The sequence below is a fragment of the Sphaerodactylus townsendi genome, linkage group LG15, assembly GCF_021028975.2.
Source record: "Sphaerodactylus townsendi isolate TG3544 linkage group LG15, MPM_Stown_v2.3, whole genome shotgun sequence".
In the NCBI taxonomy this organism is placed as follows: domain Eukaryota; kingdom Metazoa; phylum Chordata; class Lepidosauria; order Squamata; family Sphaerodactylidae; genus Sphaerodactylus; species Sphaerodactylus townsendi.
The window spans coordinates 15729361-15751765 of NC_059439.1; the positions used below are offsets into that span (position 1 = coordinate 15729361).

Consider the following 22405-nt stretch of genomic DNA (forward strand, 5'->3'; position numbering starts at 1 on the left):
TTGAGAGTGGTGCCGAGTTTCCAAGTTGGCAGGCAGGGAAGGGTTAAGGCGAGTCTCGCTGCTCCAGTAGTGGCACCTATCAGTGGGAGGGAGCTAGTGGAGAGCAGAGCGAGGGACTGGAATGAGTTTTGCCAGAGTCTCCAGCAAAGCAGGGAACAGCCTGTAGTCAGACACATGGAAGTCTCCAGCTGCAGTGGGTGAACCAGCTGCCTGGTTCCCCCCCCCCCCCCATGTCTGGCTGGAAAGAGGCTGCCCGAGCGGACCTGGAATGGGGGGATCCTAGGAGGCCAGAGGCCAGGGTGTAACAAGCAACACCGAGAAGGCAGAACAGATTTGCAGAGAATCGATAGGAAGGAAGAGGCTGGGGGAAAAAAATGCAGCTGACACGGTGCTGTTTCATATTTCTCATCCAGGGGAGCATCTATCTGCTGGTGAGTGACCGCTGGACTGGGCAAGGTTGGAGGGGAAGGGGGAACGCGGGGACGTGCCCTTGCGGGCGTCTCAAAGGAGAGCCAAGGGGCAGCCAGTGCAAAGCGTCGCCTGAAATTAGTATGATCAAGCAGTTTTTATGCTCTGCCGTCTCTCCAGCACTTTTTAGCATGCGCCGGGGCTCGCCTGGTCTCAATTAGCCTCGCGTCAACTTTGCGAGATGGGGCTGTAGGAGCGCAGACGTGGCGGGTTACCCCAAAGGCCATCTAGACCAACCCCTGTGCCAAAGGCAGGACCGGCTACTTTTAGAGGCGAGTTGCCGTCGTTTTGGGGATGGCGCTGACACTTTATGAGCTGCATGAAAAATAAAGCAGTTCTTTCTCCCCTGATTACTTTTGTCCTCTGCAATTGAAAGTTTCTCGTGTTAAATTTCTTTGTGTTGATAAAAAATCTCAGGGAGGGACAGCTCCTCTCAAGGGACAGTAATCCTGCAGGAATCAATTCAACCCCAACACCCCCCCCCCACCCTCCTTCAGATTGCCTTGGTAGCACAGGGATATTTTCTTTTGTTTGCTTGCTTTCTTTCTGAGTGGTTAGTTTACTTGCAACTTGGCTTGCTTACTTGAGTCAGCTGGAACCGTGCATAGCCTTGAGTGCAATGTAAGGAAAAGACAGGTATGCCTTTGAAAGGTGTCAGCAAGGCGAACAGCTCCAGATAACTCGAGTGAGTGAGCCAAGCTGCAAATAAACAAGCCGCATAAAGGAAATTACTTCAGCTCCATGATTTCCGGCCAATCAGACAGCACAGAGAGGGGATTCTTTCCTGTGGCAAGAAGTCGGATTCCAGAACGTGAGCAGAACTTGTTTTCCAGTTTACTCTGAAAATCCGAAGGCCACCCAAACATCCTTTTTTAATTTGTAGCAACCCTTTATTTCTGGGGTGGGGGAGAATAACTCATACAGGATAGAGCAATTCCTGTAACTGAACAGAACGGAAAAGGAGGCATCTTAGCAGATAATGAAATATAGACACCCGGTGGGGCCCCTGCTTGTGCGGGGATTTGACCACAGATTCCGATCTCGAGCTGAACCAAATCAATGATTGGCTTGTTAAAAAACAATTTTCAGGCATTCTCTGCAAAATGCATGAACTCACCAGCTGACAGCTTTTAAGCAGTCTCCGTAATTCCCCTAAAGAGGCCTTAGGAACACAAAACAGGAAGATGGCTGCATTGATAGCCGTGTTGTGTGCTTTTCAGAGAGAAGGCATTTACGCCAGTTGCTACCCAAGTGCATAATGGATTTAAATCGAGCCTTCCTGGAGTTCCGAGTTCGAGGGGCGCTATCTGTAGTCCGGTTGACCGGCATGGGCTGACAGAGATCATTGGTCCAGGGGAAATAATTCCCCTAGAAACAGAAATGTGGGCAAGTGAGAGTATTTTGTGGCTTTTGCAAATGGTGTTTAATTGTTGAGGGCAGGACTGGATCTGTGCTTTGGAGAGGGCGGGACTGGCATGAATGGGAAGAATAATCTTCGACTAGATGGCGTAAGAATGGACCTTCTCCCCTTCTCCTGCTTAATCGCAGCTAAACAGGAGGGATCCCACCGGAGTTGCTGGCGCTTACAGGTAGCTCCTGTGAACCTTGAAAAAGAGCATAACTATTGGAAATCTGTCTGCTCTTTGTGTGCTCTGTTCCCGTGGATCGGCGTGCCTTCTGCCCTTCTCCCCAGCTGTTCTGTTGTTCTGCGCACAGAAAACATTTCGAGTCCGTGGGGAAATGAGCCCAGAGTTTTCTCCAGCAGCCGAGCGCCTTCAGTCCCTGCGGATCCGGCATGGATACATCTCCCTCCAAATGCCGCAGGCGCCAGGGTCGGCAGCTGGATGCTTTGGAAGTGGGCGGACTCGAGTGGGTCTATCTGGGAGGATTCAGGGGTTACCTCCCTGAGCCCCGTCCTCTGTGTTATTTAATCCTTATCCTGCCTTCTTTTGAATTATTTAAATAAATCAGATGAGGGATAAAGAGGCCCTTTGATCCTTAAAAGCAGTAGCCGCTATTTGCTGCTTAGAACCAATGGACCAGAGCTGGAAAGAGCCACCAGATCCCTGCCATAAATACAAGAAGTTCCCTTATACAGACTCAGGCTGCTGAGCCATCCAGCTCCGCGTTACTCCGGCTGGAAGTAGCTCTTCAGGTCTCAAGCAGAGAAAGCGAGCTCTTCCCCAGACTATTTTAAACTGGAAATGCCCAGATTTGAACACGGGACTTTCTGCATACAAAGCAGATGCTCTTCCCTTGAGCCAAGGCCAGAGTTCTGTGTGAAATCAAGAGGGGTAGCCATGTTAATCCTTCCCAGCAAATATGAACGGGAACCGAGCAGCGCCTATCGGGCTCGCAGCATTGGATGCCAGCATAAGCTTTTGTAAACAGAGCCGACTTGGTCGGAGATGATATAAAAGCGAGCCCGTTCAGACCAAGGCCCTTTGCCCTTCCAGACTTCGGTGGGAGGACCTTGGGCCAGGCACACTCCATCAAAAAAAGAAGAAGATGTGTCTCATCAGAGAACAGGACAGGAGAATCGATGCACGGGGATCCCTTTGCTGTGGAGTCCCCTCTCCAAGGAGTTCCCACCTTAGTCTGTCCTTGCCTGTTTGTAGAAGGCAATGCAAAGTTTGGATGCTTCCAGAAGGTGTCTCATGATTAAAATATGTCCTTGTTGTGTTACGATGAAATACTCTCTCTGTGCGTGTGCGTGTGTGTGTTTTGGACCATTGCTTTGTGTTTACTGTCTGGATTCAGAGAAGAAGGGGGTTACAAACAAACAGCGGGTATAAACAAGCAGGGACCCCCCTCCCGATCATCCCCTGAACTTGTCTTCCCCTAGGTCTTCTGACTCTCCCACACAGCAGCAGTGTCTTTTTCACACCCTTCCTGTCAAAAGGTCATATCAGCTTCTCCTTCTTTCCCCAAAGGGAGGTTATAGGATGACACATAACCGCTGGCTGACTGTAAAAAAAAGATTAAGAATAGCCAATCCTGTACAATATCCTGCCTCTAAAAGCAGTCAGCCACGGGAAGCTCGCAGTCATGCAACCGCTGTGTCCTGCTTCTGTGAAACAGGCACAGATACAGTGCCCTTAATCATGGAGGCTTTAGTTGGCTCGCCCTGGATAGCAGCCGCAGAACGGCAACTGACTCCAGCAAGTGACCCAAGCTACCTGGGAGAACGGCCACATACTCTCCATCAGCAAGTAACCTGACCTAGGATAAAAATCCATGTCTGAGCATGCTTAACTCTATCATCCCATAGCTAATGTTATTAGAAGCAGGCTTCATTTCCTCATTATTACCTAGCATGCTATCCCATTTCATTCGCACAACAATTCTGTGAGGTAGATGATGATGATGATGATGATGATGATGATGATGATGATGATGATTTATTTGTTTGTTTATTTATTTATTTCATAGACCACCTCATCCCCAAAGATGAAGGGGGGAGCAACAAATTCAGCCCCACCTACCTCACAGGGTGTTTGTTGTGAGGGGGGAAGGGCAAGGAGATTGTAAGCCCCTTTGAGTCTCCTGCAGGAGAGAAAGGGGGGATATAAATCCAAACTCTTCTTCTTCTTCTTCTAAAAGTGCAAAAGATTTGTTTTAGTTTAACCTATAAGGTTGGATCCAAAAGAAGAAGAAGAAAAATTTGGATGTATGTCCCCCCTTTCTCTCCAGAAAGAGACTCAAAGAGACTTACAATCTCCTTTCCACCACCACCCCGCCCCCTCACAACAAACACCCTGTGAGGTGGGTGGGGCTGAGAGAGCTCTGAAGAACTGTGACTAGCCCAAGGTCACCCAGCTGGCATGTGTTGGAGTGCACAAGCTAATCTGGTTCCTCAGATAAGCCTCCACAGCTCAAGTGGCAGAGCGGGGAATCAAACCCAGCTCTCCAGCTTAGAGTGCACCTGCTCTATTTCACAGTGTAGCTACCCCCTCCAACAATATATCATTCCTCCTCTACCATATCATGGCTCCACCATTATGAGGAACAGATTTTTTTGAGTTGTTTTCGATGACCAAGACAGTGTAGGCCTCATCATGCTGACAGGGGATGATGGGAACTGTAGTCCATAACATCTGGAGGGCCGCCAGTTTGACACCTGTGAGTGTAGGGCATTTTAAAGAAAACCTTTGGTATTCCTAACTGAGCACATTGATTCATAACATTTGCATCCAAAGTTCCATTCTGAGAGGTAAGCTGAAATTGTGCCCATTTTACAGATGGGCCACTACGGTTGAGTCAGAGGGTTTTTTCTTTCTTTTGTTAATTTCCTCTAGTGGATAAATGAAGGCAGTGTGGTGCAAAGTTTAAAGTGCTGAAAACCCCGATTCAAATACCTAAGAGCCGTGGACTCTAATCTGGAGAATCACATTCAATTCCCCACTCCTCCACATGAAGCCTGCTGGGTGACCTTGGGCCAGTCACAGTTCTCTCAGAACTCTCTCAGCCCATGCAGAGGCAGGCAACGGCAAACCACCTCTGAAGTCTCTTCCACTGAAAATCCTGCTTGGTTGCCACGAGTCTACTGTGACTTGACAGCCCCCCGCCCCAAACTTCCCAAATAAATTAACCTACGAATAGATGAACTTTAAAAGGGTTCCCTGATGGAAGCCGTGAACAATACAGTATTTCATTCTGGACTTGTCATCGGACAAATAAGACGCCCTGCCCTTCCCTTGAGATTCAGGTGCTTCTTGGGAAAGACTTTTGGTCCATTTCCTCAAAGAAATCTATCACATATCCCCAACAGAGTCATGAAAGCACAACAGGATGGTATATTAATTAGCGTGAAGAGACCTGGGTTCAAATCCCCGCTGTGCTTGACATTTACTGGGTAACCTTAAACTGGTCACTCTCTGTAAGCCTAAATTTCCCGACGGTTATTAGGAGGATAAAATGGAGGAGGGAAACGCCATCCCTGAGTGGGTGTGTGGGGAGGGGGGGAACTTTCTGGCCCCTTCCGCACATGCAGAATGATGCACTTTCAATCCACTTTCACCATTGTTTGCAAGTGGATTTTGCTATTCCGCACAGCTGCAAAGTGGATTGAAAGTGGATTGAAAGTGCATTATTCTGCATGTGCGGAAGAGGCCTCTGTGACTATGCCATGTGCTTGGAAAGACAGTACACTGAAGCCTTTCTTCCTCTGCTCTACAGCTGAGGGCTGGCATCGGACATATTTTGGGGCAGAGAGACCGGCCCAAAATCCAGCCCTGATCAGTTGAGAGCAGTCAGACACACTTGTATTAGACTGGGTCACTATAAGTCATCCGTGACCGGGTGCCACTTTATGTCACCACCAAAACACAAGCGTTTCTGACTGCCGTTATGGACACTCAAGGCAAGAGACGTTCAGAGATGGTTTGCTGTTGCCTGCCCCGCGTTTCCCTACCTTTATGGAGTCTCAAAACGGCTTACAAAGGCCTTCCCTTCCTCTCCCCACAACAGACACTTTGTAATGCAGGTGGGACTGAGAGAGTTCTGAGAGAACTGTGGCCGGCCCAAGGTTACCCTGCAGGCTTTGTATGGAGGAGCAGGGAATCAAGCCTGGTTTTTCAGATTATAGTCCACCGCACTTAACCCCCACACCACACGGGCTCTACGCATAGTTTCGTTCTCTGGAAACACACCCTCAAATAGTGAACCGCTACCATTCGATCTAGCACATTATTTCTGACCTGCTGTTCATGTCAGGGGCTCAAGATGGCCATACCTGGATCTCCCTTCCCCATTTGAACCTCCAAACAACCCCATCAGACTAGCTAGGCCCAGAAGGAGTCCCCAGCTACGCTCACCTAGTATGAGCTTTACAGCAGAGTGGGGAGGTAAACCTGGGGCCCTCAGATCATAGACCAAAATATTTAGCATTATATCACACTCTCAGCCCAAGCAATAGTTGACCTGACACACAACTGGATTCAAGTAGCCTCTTTAGAAGAGGAAGAGAAGAAGAGTTTTGGATTTATACACCACCTTTCTGTCCTGCAAAGAGACTCAAGGTGGCTTACAAGCTCCTTGCCCTTCCTCTCCCCACAACAGACACCTTGTGAGGTAGGAGGAGCTGAGAGAGTTCTGAGAAAACTGTGACTAACCCAAGGTCACCCAGCAAGAACGTAGGAGTGCGGAAACACATCTGATTCCCCAGATAAGCCTCTGCCACTCAGGTGGAGGAGTTGGGAATGAAACCCAGTTCTCCAGATTAGAATCCACCTGCTCTTAACCACTACACCACGCTGGCTCTCCACAGTCTTGCCCAATTCCCCTCCGCACTATAACCCTCGGCACCTACGGCTTTTGTCCATATACTCTCAGGATCTCCAAAATAGCCTTTTTGGGAGGTCAAAGGGCACCTCCACCTCCCTTTTTCTCCAGCAGAGAAGCTGTCAGGACCCAGCCGACTGTGTTCTTGGCTTCAGAATTTTCAGCCGTACAGATGTTTTTCAATAACTTGTCCATCTATGAACATTTAATGGAGAACGAGAGCTCTTGCCAGGAGCGTGTTAAAAAATGGCAGGCCTCTCCAAAGCTCTTGAAGGAAGGAGGCCGGTTTCTCTTTAAGCGTGACAGTTTAAATAAGCAAGAGCCACCGCCTGCTGGCAGAAGGAACATTTCCCTTTTTCATCCCACGTGAGGGAAGGAACATTCCCTGGTAGCGCATTACACCCCGAAGAGGGTCAGATTGCAGACACATCAGTCCTTTTGGAACATGCCGGGGGTTTTTCAAGGATAAGCTGCTACTGACTTGCAATAAGTGCCATTGTTAGAAGACAGACGGCAGACGTTTCCCACAGAATAGCACACAGCATCAGTTGGGAAAGAAAATGTTTTGCTCCAGGCCAAGAGTTCCTGCTAAGTACCTTCGCTCCTGGAAAAAAAAAACACCACCTCTTTACAGCTCAATTCTCCATTGCTGGCCCTTATCCTTGGAGTTCGAGCTAGGTGGTGCCTCCCCTCTTCCAATTCCATCTCAAACCTAGGGTTACCAGCCTCCAGGAAGAAGAAGCATTTGTAAGGAGACTCAAAGGGGCTTACAATCTTCTTGCCCTTCCCCCTTCACAACAAACACCCTGTGAGATGGGTGGGGCTGAGAGAGCTCCAAAAAGCTGTGACAAGCTCAAGGTCACCCAGCTGGTGTGTGTTGGACCGCACAGGCTAATCTAGTTCCTCAGATAAGCCTCCACAGTTCAAGTGGCAGAGCAGGGAATCAAACCCAGTTCTCCAGTTTAGAGTGCACCTGCTCTTAACCACTAGGCCACTGCTGATCCTCAAATAGGAGGCCCACAAATAGTGTTGTTAATGTCCAGGCGGCTGGAGATCTTCCAATATTACAATTGACCTCCAGGTGACAGAGATCAGTTCACAAGGAGAAAATGGCTGTCTGGAAAGGAGGAGTCTATGGTATTTTACCGCATTGAATTCTGTTCCCTTCCCAAACTCCATCCTCCTCAGGCTCCAGGTATTTCCCAATATGGAGCTGGCAACTCTACTCAAACCTTATCATTCCTATGAAGTTCAGCAAAAATTTCTGATTCTCACCCCCTATGGAAACAGAAACCCAATTACAAGCAACTCACACGTTCACTGACCACACACACATACAACTATTCACTCATGTACTAGCCTTGTGCCTCTCAGTCTGTTGAGGTTTCCACTGTAAGCTCCTTGGGGCAGAGGCCTATCTTTGGTTGCATCATTTTACAGAATTTTAATGTCCACAGAGGAAGGTGCATTGGCAAACAGAGGCAGACGATATCTAACCCTAACCCATACACCAATAGCCCTTCAATGTTCCTTACATTCAGCAGTTTCAGCTTTTCACAAGCTTCGCTTCGTCTAAAGTTAAAGATTTATTGATTACGTATTAATCATGTACTGGTTAAGACTCAGCTTTCATTGTCTCTTGCCTGGCCTCTACACAAGGACCAGATTATGCACACATCGAACAATTTTCATGCATGGAATATAAAACAAAACAAAAGTCCAATCCACCCAAGGTCTCTCAATGCAGGATGTAGTCCAGATGACACACATGCTCAGGAGTATGGTTGTGGTTGATCGTGTGGGCACTTTTGCAACTTTCAAGGTAAGGAGTGGGTGGTGCCATAAAATGGCTGCCACAGGGGATGCACAAAATGGCTGCCATATGGTCTGGCCCTACTCACAGAAGGTAGCAAGTCAAGCATTCTCTTATGATGGAGGCAGCTATTTCTGAATGGGTGTTCCTTGTGGACAAAGGGACAATAACTTCTAGGTTCTTCTATGGTACTGCTTACTCCAATAAGGTAGACTGGCTCTTTGTTTTGTGAAGTAGATGATTTTTCGATGAAGCAAGTGGCCACCAGTAAACCCACTGGTGGGCATCATGTTGGAGATAACTAGAGCTAAGTAAAAAAGGGTGAAATGGGATGCTTGAACAAAGTGGTCATGACCTCTTCTTGTTTTACGTAGGTGATCTGTGGACAAGACGAAGCAGCAGAAGAGGAGGAAGAAGAAAGCGGAAAGCCATCCAAAGAGCAACAACGTTCCCGGCCACAAAAGAAGAAAGGCCAGCTCTCCTTGAAGTCCACAGCTCCCCAATCTTACTTTCAGAACTCATCTCTGCTGGAGTTGGCCTCCACCAACTCACAAGAGTTCTGGAACATCTTAGATAGCTTGTCCAAACAGGATCAAGTTGGGCAACCCCGAAGCCGAAGAGACTCTGTTGGGAACCCTGGCAGACTTAAGAAGATATTTGGCTGGGGCGACTTCTACTCTAACATCAAGACGGTCAAGTTGAACCTCTTGATTACAGGGAAAGTGGTCGACCACGGGAATGGCACGGTCAACGTGTTCTTCAGGCACAACTCCACGGGACATGGGAATATCTCAGTCAGCCTAGTGCCACCTAACAAAGCCGTGGAGTTTGACCTCGAGCAGCAAATCTTCATTGAGGCAAAAGAATCAAAGATCTTCAATTGCCGGGTGGAATACGAGAAAGTGGACAAGGCAAAGAAGACCACCCTCTGCACCTATGACCCTTCCAAGACCTGTTTCCTCAACCACACGCAAAGCCAAGTCTCCTGGGTTTGCTCTAAGCCATTCAAGGTCATCTGTATCTACATAACCTTCTACAGCATAGACTACCGGCTAGTCCAGAAAGTGTGTCCAGACTACAACTACCACAGCAATGTTCCGTATTACCCCTCTGGATGACATCATACCTCTTTGGTCTCTGAAGCAGCCCAAAGTCTATCTCAATGTGGGGTTTGGGTCGGGAAATAAAACAGAGGCAGCCCACAGGGAGACAGACAAGTGACGCCTCTCTGACGCCAGACAAACCAAGAAGCACCTTGTCTTTGCTGAAGACAATCGGTTCAAGAAGACTTCGAGGGAAAGAGAGCAAACCTACTATCCTTGAATCCATTTGCCCTGATTTTGGGGGGGAGGGGGTGGTTGCACTTGGAGCCAGGCCAAGGTATTTTGGTGCTCTGTGGAAAAATCTCTGCAATGCTTTTCTCCGCCACACCCATAAAAGTTAACATGGGGCCAAAACCAACCATGATTTTCTCATGTACAAGCCTTCATGAGGTTTCCACAGGAGAAGTTCTTGCTGGGTTGTGCTCTTGGGTCAGATCCAGTCACGTTTCATGATACCTATAGTCCATCTCCAAAAAGGTCGTCTCGCCTTGTGGTAAAGCTCTTAGAGTCTTTGATCTGTTTTTGGGGGAAAAAAAACAACCCAGAAAGGTGGATTGAACTCATGAATTTTGTAGGGATTCCCAAGGGGTGCCGTTTGATTGTCACTTGCGTGTGCTTCTCTCCCTGAAACAAACGATAGAGAACCACTGGGTGTGGGGAGGACAAGGTCATACACAAGCAGAAGTGAGTTTGGGGGGTTCCAACCCAGTTCTAACTGCGTGCAACATGAAAAACCATGGAGCTGGCTGTTGTGATTGGCTGAGCACACAGGAGTCTCTGGTTACAGTTGTTGGCTGAGAACAGGCAGAGAGGGTAGGCAGATCAATCAATCCAGTCTGGGTCCACAAAGCGAAATATTCAGTCCGAAAGCAGGCACTACAGAAACTACCAGTCTGTCTCACAAAGTTGCTGCTGCAACGCTTGCTGTTCGCAGCTGCCTCTTAGAAGCCTGCATTTTTGCTCAGCCTGAGTCCTGGGCTGACTTACAGCCATCCCTTCTGTGTCTCTGGGCTTCCAAACAGGCGCTGCGTCTTGTAGTATGCAGTGCCTCACGGCCCTGCTGTCCGAGCTGCCTCGCAGAACCAGGTGAGCTGGGGGAACTTTCTGCCTTTGCTGTTGGCTTGGGCCAGCACTGTCCTCCACCTGTGTGACTGCTGACTGCTCACAGGGCTCAACCCACTGTGGCTCTGGAGATTCAGCCAGCTGAGACTCTGATGGAGCCAGATCGTCATGCCAGTATTCCTCATCTGAGGAATCCTAGCGGGCTGCTGGGGAGCTCACAACACTGGCCTTCATAATATTGACGAAGAGATGCATGCCAGTATCTGCTTCTGCCTCATCTTATGATGCCAGCAGTTTGCAGATGTTATTAGAAGAGGCATTCCTCCTTTCACACACAGGCTGGAATACCTCTTCCATTGCTGCTCAATGATCTACACAAAAATTGCCGCAGGGATCGTCTTGTAAGAAGCATTCCCAACTGCGTGAGTAGGAATGCCTCTCCTTAACAGGGTACCTGTTGTCTAGCCTCTGTTTGGAGGGTGGTTTGCATCAGTGCTTGTATTTTTAAAAAAGGAAAGAAATTTTGCTGAATTTGGGGGTGTTCCATTGAGCAGAAAGGTTTTTAATCTAACTGATCTAGCCAATTGACTAAATGTCACACTCACCGCTGTATAAAATGCCTATTCAAACAGAACATGCTCTGCTAAAAAAATGTATTATAATTCTAAAGGTTTAAGCTAGGTGGTGATAGGCATTGGAAGCAACACACCTGCCAGAGCATTTATAATATGCCAAAGCTCAAGGAAGCTTCCATAAGGAGCTTAAAAAAATATGAGGTGCAAAGGGAATACACACACCATTTCTAACTATCAACTAGGTGGTCCTTGTGTAAATAATAAAACCAGACTGCCCATCTACAGGGCAGAGGTCTCTACATACTCAAGGGGGTCTCTGGGGATGCACAAAGGGAAAAAATGGCGAAACAAATAAAAGAAGCTTTGCTCCCCCTGAAAAACGTCTTGATGGGGGCTAAACATGTTTTGGGAAGAAAGGAATGCGGAGAGCTGCTGTCACTCTAGGAGGAAAAGGCACTAGTTTGCTGAAGCCCTTGAGAGTTTATGGAAACATCAAAAATGAAGAGGGGGAGAAGTAGGATTTCCAAATCAGTGGATTTAGACATGGATACCTTTTCTTAGGATTGCACTGTTGGTTTCTTGTTTTGAGGTTTGCCTCTCCGAAGTAAGTTTTATTGGCCCCTGGTCAAATTCTGATGGCAAGAAATCTTTCTTAATGGTTTTGACATAGACGTCTCTCTCTGGTCCCTTCCGCACATGCAGAATAATGCACTTTCAATCCACTTTCAATGCAGTTTGCAGCTGGATTTTACTATGCGGAATAGCAAGATCCAGTTGCAAACCATTGTGAAAGTGGATTGAAAGTGCATTATTCTGTATGTGCGGCAGGCGCCTCTGTCTCTGCTTCCAACTGGAGCGCTGTCGGAGGAGGCATCCAAACGATGTTATCCTCTAATAATCATTTCCCATATTTTCCCTGTCCTCTCTGTCCTCTCTTCCTTTAGCAGTCTGTACCTTTTTGGAAACAACACTGTCTACACTGTTAGCATGCCACCCAGATGAAAAAAGTTCACCTTTTTAATCATTTAGCAGCCAATTTTAGCCATTTTAATTACTACCACACTATCGCAATTGCTGGCTTTTTTTAAAAAAAAGCCCTCCAGTCTTGCAGCTGAGAAAATGGCTGCAGATGGTCCACAAGTAAGCAGAAAGCTCCCATGTGAATTCTCTCCAGCGCCCAAGAGAAGATCTCTGCATTTGCAGCAGCGATGAATGCAGTATGCAGAATCTTGTGTGAATGCCGCCTTGGTCCCTCAAACCTGAACAGTGACAACCTTCACAACAGATTTCACTGTGCTTTGTGAGAAACTTTCTAACACTGACAAAACGTCCAGAGAATAGAAGAAGAGTTTGGATTTATACCCCACCTTAGTCTCCCTCAAGGATGCTCAAGGTGGCTTTCAAGCTCCGTTCCCTTCCTCTCCCCACATCTTGTGAGGTAGGTGGGGCTGAGAGAGTTCAGAGAGAACTGTGACTAGCCCAAGGTTAGGTCATCCAGCAGGAACGTAGGAGTGGGGGAACACATCTGGTTCACCTGATAAGCCTCTGCCGCTCAGGTGGAGGGGTGGGGAATCAAACCCGGTTCTCCAGATTAGAATCCACCTGCTCTTAACCACTACATGCTGGCTCCCATGATCAGAATCGCCATTATTACCCCCACCCCCACCATCCTCTGTACCCAGATAAGAACATGGAATTGGACTCAGACTAAATTTCCAAAGGGTGAATGGAACTTTCTTGCTTCCCTTTCTCTGCAAACGACTGATTCGCATGAAATCTTGTTCCGGGCGGACAGGGGGGCTCCGTGAATTGTCACCATGGGGGTCCGCAGCAGGAAGGATGAATCGGTAGAAATTGCCAGTTTAGTCTTGATCCAATCTATCGATATCCCTTTGGGCCAATGCGCAAAGTTTTGAGTGCAACCCCAGGTCGCTGTTGCGTGCTTCTTTGACCGCCTCCTTCCCCTGAGGTTCATCTGAGTCACACAGTATCCTATTTTTAAATGCATTTTGCCAGACGTCGGCCTTTCGTTCGGAGCAGGTTCAGCTCCCAACATGATTTTTAGCAGACCCAAATGGCCGTGAGCCTTCCTTCTCTCCGCTTCCGTTCCCCACCTGCGAAAGGGAAACACGAAGAACCTACCTCAAAGGATTCTCGTCTGGATGGATCAGGATGATAAAGCGTGCAATGCAATACAAGCGCTCCATGAAATAATTCTCTCTCTCTCCCTCCTTCCTCAAATTTCCCTACTTCTCCTGTCACCCCTCAAACTTTTCCCTTCTCTCCTGGGGATCTCCCATTCTCCTGGGCCAGAAAGACATTTCCTCTATCCTTCCAGTATGCTCTGTGTTTTCCTCTGTTTCTCTGATAAGAATGACGGGCACGTCTCCTTGTATCGCGTATTTATTTTAAATACTGTCCTTGAAATGAAGAATAAAGTTACCCTCTTTATTATAGAGGGGGAAGAATGAGGAGTATGTTTTTGATTTTTTTTCCCCATCAAGTTTCTGTTCTCTGGGGATAACTGGCAGGTGCTTGTTTCTGAGTGGGGTGAACTCCCCCTCCCCAATAGGAGTCATAGATTTAATATCGCCTCTTGGAATGATCAAAAATTTTAGTAACAGGTTCCCATGGTGGTGGGATTCAAACTGTGGCGAAGTGCCAATGGGGCTGGGCGGGCCACGACGGGGTGTGGCCGGTCATTCCAGGGGCAGGGCATTGCTGGGCGGGGCTGTGGCAAGGATGCAGCCGCTGCGCCAGTCCTTGGGCGGGAAACGAATGCACTCAGGCGCAGGCTGCCACGCACACCGGTGCACCTCCTGCTAGACTGCTTCAAGTTCTGCGCGCTACTGCTGAGGAGCAGAGGAGGGGCGTAACTAAGGCAAAAATCACGTGGCAAAATCACCAATTAGTAACCCCCTCTCGGCACACACAAATAATTAGTAACCTACTCTCGGGAACCTGTGAGAACCTGCTGGATCCCACCTCTGGATTCCACCTAAACATTAGGAAGAAGTTTCTGACTGTCAGGGCTGTTCGACAGTAGAATCCACTGCCTCAGAGAGTGGTAGAGTCTCTATCTTTGGAGGTTTTTGAACAGAGGCTGGATTAACTTATGTCTGGAGTGCTTTGATCGTGTGTTCCTGCATTGCAGGAGGTGGGACTTGATGGCCCTTGGGATCTCTTCCAACTCTATGGTTCTATGACAAAGTTCTCCCAGATGATGAACAAACCAAAGGGTGGAGCGGGTGGGGTAGAAGGGAATGGAAGCCATGAGAGAAGGATTAAGAACATAAGAACAAGCCAGCTGGATCAGACCAGAGTCCATCTAGTCCAGCTCTCTGCTACTCGCAGTGGCCCACCAGGTGCCTTTGGGAGCTCACATGCAGGATGTGAAAGCAATGGCCTTCTGCTGCTGCTCCCGAGCACCTGGTCTGCTAAGGCATTTGCAATCTGAGATCAAGGAGGATCAAGATTGGTAGCCATAGATCGACTTCTCCTCCATAAATCTGTCCTAGAAAAATGGAGGAAAGGGCAGCAGAAAGCTCTACCTGGATGCTCCGTGGCTGAATGTTTCTGCAACACAGAATCGCCGGCCACACAGATGCAGCTCTTGAATCTGCCCTGTACCAACTTGGCTCAGATGGCCCAGAGCCCTCCAAGTGTACCTTGGCAAGGCTCTGCAAAAATTGCACGGCTTAGACGTTGCCAGAGAAAACTCATCAAACGGCCTCCAGCTAACGGAAGCAGATGGGTTTGCTGAGGGACCAGTCGCTAGAGCAAGCCTCAGTCTTCTGGAAGAGTCTGTCTGTAGATCAGGTATGCCATTTAAGGCTTGCAGGTGGTCAAAGCGACAACCACCTGTGGCAGCAACCATAAAGGAAATAAACTTGAACATGCGACTCTCTGGGACATGCCTGCGTGACCCTGCTACCCACATCCCAGGTCTTTGAAGAAGAGTTTGGATTTATATCCCCCCTTTCTCTCCTGTAAAGGGACTCAAAGGAGCTGACAATCTCCTTTCCCTCCCCCCCATAACAAACACTCTGTGAGGCGGGTGGGGCTGAGAGAGCTCAGAAGAACTGTGACTAGCCCAAGGTCACCCAGTTGGCATGTGTTGGAGTGCACAGGCTAATCTAGTTCACCAGATAAGCCTCCACAGCTCAAGTGGCAGAGCAGGGAATCAAACCTGGTTCTCCAGATTAGAGTGCACCTGCTCTAAACCACTACACCACTGCTGCAACGTTATTTTGGAGATGGTGCATAAGAACGATGCAGCATGCTCAAAATCCATAGCTGGCAGAGACTGGCATTAAACTGGGGCAAAGGGTGGGTGGGGGGAGATAGTGAGAAAAGATAATTGGCTGGAGACAAAAAGGCAGATGAGAGATGATTTGTAAGATCAGTATTCCCAACCTCTTCCAGAGAAGGGCTGAGAGACAGCTCTTGTAATAATGGTTGGAGTACAGGCCTAGGATCTGGGGGACCCAGATTTGAACCCCCACTCTGCCATAGAAGCTTGCTGGGTGATCTTAGGCCAGTCATACATGCTCAGCCTAGCCTTCCTCACCAGGCTGTTGGTGTGGAAGAGAACACAGAAGAGAGGTGAATGTTGTAAACTGGCAGGCCTTGGAACCTGAATTCAATAAGCGGACTCAGGTGATCAGCTCAGAAGTCTTCATTGATTACAGAAAGTATCTGGCTTTCAGAACGCCACTTCTGCTTAACCACAAGAATACCGCTGCCTTTATTCCCCCACAGAGTTCCCTCCTCTCAGATTGCCATGGAATGTGAGAATAATACAACAGAAAAAGAGATCCACCAGACCACGGCCACACAGCCCGGAAAACCCACCACAACCAGGAAAGAGAGATGTTTGGGAGTTGAGCATCTCAAGGCCAGCGCAGCAATGGTTCTCAGCCACCTGCCACCCCTCCCGCAGGGAAGGCCCCAAAGTTGCTTCTAGTTAGCAAGCATCACAGGAAAAGGAAAGGAAAGGCAGAAAGGTTCATTAACATATCAGCGGGTGAGGCCCCCTCCCCACAAGCAGGTGCAAATCTCTGTGCCCCTTTAATGGAAGCAGAGAGACATCCTGACATAAGCTACTTTAGATCCCCATTGAGGAATAAAGTAAATAACTAAAATAGCATGCTGCAGCTGTAGAGCTGGACCCCTAAACGTGTGCAATAGGCAATCAAAGATGTATAGACAAGTGGGATTATACGCCCCATTGTCAGATGCAGCCCGTTGTCAACACACACAGGCTGTTGAAAGAACGTAATTGTGCTGGGTCAGAAATGGTGAGCAACAATGCAGAGAGAACAAGGAAAGGAGAAATCGTTAACACTTAAACAAAGAAATTGAGCTTGATCAATAGCAGATTAACACAAACAAACAAAAGGAAGTGTTTAACCTGTGGGGCTTACTGGCCTGAAATGCTGCAGTGGCTGCTATTGCAAAAATGGCTCTCAAAATATCAGGGCCTGTTAAGAAGAGAAATATTTGCATTTATATTCCTCCCCCCTTTTCTCTTCTGTAAAGACTTACAATCTCCTTTCCCTCCCCCCCCCCCAACAAACCCCCTGTGAGGTGGGTGGGGCTGAGCGAACTCCAAAGAACTGTGACCAGCCCAACGTCACCCATCTGGCATGTGTTGGAGTGCACAAGCTAATCTGGTTCATCTGATAAGCTTCCACAGTGCAAGTGGCAGAGCGAGGAATCAAACCTGGTTCTCCAGATTAGAGTGCACCTGCTCTTAACCACTACACCATGCCGGACAAGCCCCAAAAGAAACAGCTTCCACTTTGGGGGCCGGCCAATGGAAGGTGAATACAGATCGTTATGGGGTTGGGGACCAGAGAAGGGTGTTGCCTTGAGACCTTTAACAGTCCATATGAATTGCTGGCCAGGCCTTCGGACAGCAGCTCTAGCAAAAGGTAAAGCCCCCTTGTCATTTTTAACATTTGCAGACTGTCATCAGGACCATACTGGACCATAGGCAGGTCCAGGGGCGAGCAATGATGGGAGATGCTGCCTTGAGGTGGGGACAACGTAATAATAAATAAAATGGGAAAGGCAAGCAGAAAGGAAAATTAGTGCTATCAGCTTTAGAGAATTTTAAATCCTCAGGTGTAGCTCCCGACATTTGCAAGGACAGGCAATTGCAAACGCCCCTCAGACCCTCTGGTGGTTTCTGCACAGCCCTTCGGGTGGGGCGGTATAAAAGTCTAATAGAATAAACAAACAAACAAACAAACAAACAAACAAACAAACAAACAAACAAACAAACCGGGTTTCCCCCATTTGCCTTCGCACTGGAAATTTCACCCCTCCGGGAAGCGATTGCAAACAGTCTGGGTTGCTGTGGCTCCTTTGGTTTCGCTAAAATGATTGCTAGTTTAGAGATTTTTGTGAACCCGGGTTGAGGGAAATATAAGGGGTTGGGGGAGAGCCCTGTGCAAAGTTCTTCCCAAAATGGGATAAATAGCTTCCTCGGCCTTATATTTGGGCTGTGTGGAAACCATCTCTTGCTATTGGTGCTTGGCATCGAGCGTGTCTAAAATTCTGTCATCTGCGCTATGAGTCTCAGTTGAATATTGATGGAGAAACTGTGGTCCCCGTTAAACGGGCATAGCCATTGGAGCAGCTACAAAGAGGTGACAAGGTAGAAGAAGAGTTTGGATTTATACCCCACCTTTCTCTCCTGAAAGGAGATTCAAGGTGGCTTACAAGCTCCTTCCCCTTCCTCTCCCCACAACACATACCTGGTGAGGTAGATGGGACTGAGAGAGTTCTGAGAGAACTGTGACTATCCCAAGGTCACCCAGCAGGAATGCAGATGTGTAGAAACACATCTGGTTCTCCAGATAAGCTTCTGCCACTCAAGTGGAGGAGTAGGGAATCAAACCCGGTTCTCCAGATCAGAATGCTGTTAACCACTACACCACGCTGCCTCTCCGGAAGTCTCGATTCAGATTCCACAATGGAGGCCCTGCAAAACCAGCAAGGAATATTCGGGTGGGAGAAGCAAAGAATTTGGTCTTCAAGAGAGAGAAAATGTCAGGGCTCCAACGCCTCCTCTGCTGCAATAATCCTATATAAGCAGGGGGCGAATTTATTCCCATCTTCGGAGCATGATGTTCGCCAGTGAGCTAATAAACAGATTCTTTCTTCGCATCAGAAATCGGAAGGGGTGGGGAGAGTACCTCTTCTAATTTAAATTTAATGAGCCTCAAAAGCTTGAGCCTCCAATAACCTTTGCTCCCGCACATCCAGAAAACCAGCCGCTCAGAACAAACACCCCAGTCAAATCTACCATGCTTAGCTGTTAACAGGGGAGGGGGGAAGCACTATCACAGCTGCCTACGCAGCAACCATCTGCCTGGCTGAACCCTACACAAAAGGACAAGGAGGGAGGAAAAGAAATCAGAAGCAACCAGGAGACCAAGTCAGAGAGATGTTTGCTGGCAGGGAACAGTTGAGGGTACGTGTGTTCCGGAAAACAGAATAAAATCCTTCCAGCTGAATGGCTGAGGACCTGTTTTATTCCCTCTCTCCAGTGGTGGGGTTCAGCAGGTTCGCACCACTTTGGCAGAACCGGTTGTTGAAATGGTGCTTGTAAAAAACAATCCGTTGTTAGGGTGCTGTGTGGTTTCCGGGCTGTATGGCCGTGTTCTAGCAGCATTCTCTCCTGACGTTTCGCCTGCATCTGTGGCTGGCATCTTCAGAGGATCCTCTGTAAGCCTTTGACAATAAATCAGTTGTTAAATTATTTGAATTCCCACCACCGGAACCGGTTCTTAAACTATTTGAATCACACCACTGTCTCTCTCTATGTGTTCGCATCATTGGGTTGGTGTGGATTCTACCTGTCCATCTCAGAACCCGCTACAGAATCCAGGACCTGAAAATAATTAAACAAAAGGGCTAGTTTCTAGTCCCTGTGGCTACGTACGTTGAGGCTGAAAATGTAATCAACTACATCTGATACAGTCTTCGAGAGGGCTAGTTAACCGGATTTAAAAGCGGAATGTCAAGATTTTATGTATCGGGGGGGGGGGGGGGAGGGGGCAAGAAGAGATAGATTGAATTGTGCCGAATTTATGCGCAACGAGCTCTCAACTGAATGAAGAATTTTTCATGGATCGACCATCTGCCTCTTAACCAATTAGTTTGTTGATTAAATTTAAAATAAACTCAAGCATCGCCAAGCCTCAATATAAAACAGGAAGCCAGCTGTACCTTAAAGAACAACAAAATGTATTCCAGCATCAACTTCCATGAGTCAGAGCACACTTCAGCTGATGCTCTGGAGTTTACTGGACTCTGGTGTTATTTTGCTGATACGGGCTAACACAGCTGTCCATGTGGAATAAATCTTAATATAGATTTATTCTGCAGAAACTGAACTGCAAGCACTTCCAGTTTTAACAGAGGAGGAGTTGGGATTTATACCCCACTTTTCTCTACCTTTACGGAGCCTCAAAGCAGCTTACAAACACCTTTCCCTTTCTCTCCCCGCAACAGACACCTTGTAAGGCAGGTGGGGCTCAGAGAGTTCTGAGACTAGCCCAAGATCTCCCAGCAGGTTTCTTGTGGAGAAGTGGGGAAACAAATCCAGTTCATCAAATAAGAGTTTGTCGCTTATGTGTGGGAGTGGGGAATCAAACCCGCTTCTCCAGGTTAGAGTCCACCCCTCTTAACCATGACGCCGCGCTCCAGGCAGCAAACTAGACAGAAGCTATGTTTCATTCACAGATATTTACCTTAACTTTTTTCTTTTTCCTTCATTTGTTTTGATAACCAGAACCAACCTCTTACAGTGCTCCATTCCAGGGGAGTTAAAATCAGCCCTTACTGATTAGCTTTAAAAGGGGCTTGGACAGATTTATGGAGGAGAAGTCGATTTATGGCTACCAATCTTGATCCTCTTTGATCTGAGACTGCAAATGCCTTAACAGTCCAGGTGCTCGGGAGCAACAGCCGCAGAAGGCCATTGCTTTCACATCCGATCCTGCACGTGAGCTCCCAATGGTACCTGGCGGGCCACTGCGAATAGCAGAGAGCTGGACTAGATGGACTCTGGTCTGATCCAGCTGGCTTGTTCTTATGTTTTTATGTTCTAATCAGCTAAAGCTCTGATTAATGTACCTTGCAAATCTAATCTTTTCCTTGTTATTTTAAGGTCACAAATTTCGAGCTTTAAAAGGTGGAGCCCCCATACTCAGGAGCAGCATATCTCTGATTATGAGATGCTGGGACAAGGAATAGTTCTCTTCATTGTCTGTTTCTTCTTAGCATCTCAGGGGGCATCTGGGGGCTCTGTCTGGTGGGTGTGTGCAAGATTACGGGAACAGATACGATCCAAAAAGGCAATGCTTAAATGAGCCACTTTCCAATTAAAAAGTTGCTGCATGAAGATATGTCATACTGTGAAAAGGGGGGGGGGGAATACGCCTCCACATCTGGATCTATTTCTGTGTAAAGGCCAAGAAAGAGCAGGACAGTGGGTGGGTGCCTGAACAGGCTTCTAAACTGACAGGACCAGTATTACATTGCAAAGAGTGGAAGTGGTTGGCTGCCGTTTTTCAGTGCATTTTACCTGCTCTGGTTTCTGCAAACTCATCCCAAGGCCCCAGCCTGAGACAGTCTGGAGAGTCGGTGCTATTGGACTTGATGGGGGGAACCAAAATGCATACCTGGGATCATGCAGGTCCCTTCAAAAAGCACCCTCCTGAAACTAGGGTTTCCATTTGCCCAATGACAGCCGAAAAACCTTTGCCCAGGCTTCCCAGGACCAGTCACTACAAGAGTGAGTGAGTGAGTGAGTGTGTGTGTGTGTGTGTGTGTGTGTGTGTGTGTGTGTGTGAGGATAAAACAAGGGACAACATCCCATGACACCACAGCACCATTTCCAGTTATACTTTGTTGTGGTACTCGGGATTTATGGGAAGCTCTGTGATTTATTATCAAAGTTTGGGATGCATCCTAGAGTGTCCTGCTCTATGGTGGCATCACTTCTGGTTACACGGCCAGAAGTGATGTTGTGGCATCAGTGGATACGATGAGGGTAAGTCCCTCCGCCACCTCTGTGGTGTTGCTGGCAATCCTATCTGGTGCAGTTTCAGGCTCGTAAAATGGTACAGAGGGGAAGGATCAAACCCTTCTCCATGAGTGCTGTGGTTCTGTTCCTAACTTGGGATTGAAGTGTATGATAATGCATGCAGATTTTCCCGCTCTGTTTAGCAGAGCACCAAAGATGACCGGGTTCCTAGCAGCAAACTACTGCTATGTGGTGGTTAAGGTACTAGATCACAGGTGTCAAACTCGCGGCCCTCCAGATGTTATGGACTACAGTTCCCATCATCCCCTGCCAGCATGATGCTGACAGGGGATTATGGGAACTGTAGTACATAACATCTGGAGGGCCGCGAGTTTGACACCTATGTACTAGATGATCCGGAAGACATGGGTTCAAATCCCCACTCTGCTATGAGGTTTGCTTGCTGACCATGGCCCAGTCACTATTGCCCAAATTCACCTACCTCACGGGGCTGCTGTGAGGATAAAAAAAATTGTTGAGGAGAAACACATACCTCACAGTGGTGGCGAACCTATGGCACTCCAGATGTTCATGGACTACAATTCCCATCAGTCCCAATTGGCCATGCTGGCAGGGGCTGATGGGAATTGTAGTCCATTAACATCTGGAGTGCCATAAGTTCGCCACCACGGCCCTACTACATATGCAATTCATAAGAGAATATTCGTAACAGGCCTGGGCCAATCCAGGGGCTCTGTATACGTGTGTGTAAAGTGCCATCAAGTCACAACTGACTTATAGCGACTCCGTAGGGTTTTCAGGCTAAGAGACACTCGGAGGTGGTTTGCCATTGCCTGCCTCTGTGTGGACTGAGAGAGTTCAGAGAGGACTGTGACTGGTCCAAGGTCACCCAGCCGGCTCCATGTGGAGAGGTGGGAAATCGAACCCGTTTCTCCAGATTAGAGTCTGCCATTCCTAACCATCACACCACACCACACTGGCTCTATACTGCCTGGCAACTGAAGGTTCCATTGTCACACAATCCTATTCCCTTTTGCAA

The 22405-nt window shown here is 48.0% G+C and overlaps 1 protein-coding gene across 3 annotated transcripts in view; it reads left to right on the forward strand.

Annotated features, from left to right (window-relative positions):
• Positions 1-147: 147 nt before the first annotated feature.
• Positions 148-22405, forward strand: part of NXPH3 (neurexophilin 3) — a 35073-nt gene continuing 12815 nt past the window's right edge. For 2 of the 3 annotated variants that reach the window (XR_007246286.1, XR_007246287.1), the window contains exons 1-2: positions 148-431; positions 8938-10752. Coding sequence is in view for 1 of the 3 variants with exons in the window: in XM_048518324.1 (XP_048374281.1) it covers positions 375-431; positions 8938-9681 (801 nt within the window). In the remaining 2 variants the exon portion in view is untranslated. Of the gene's footprint in view, positions 432-8937; positions 12733-22405 lie in introns of those variants that run through there. The other variant, XM_048518324.1, reaches the window with a different exon arrangement.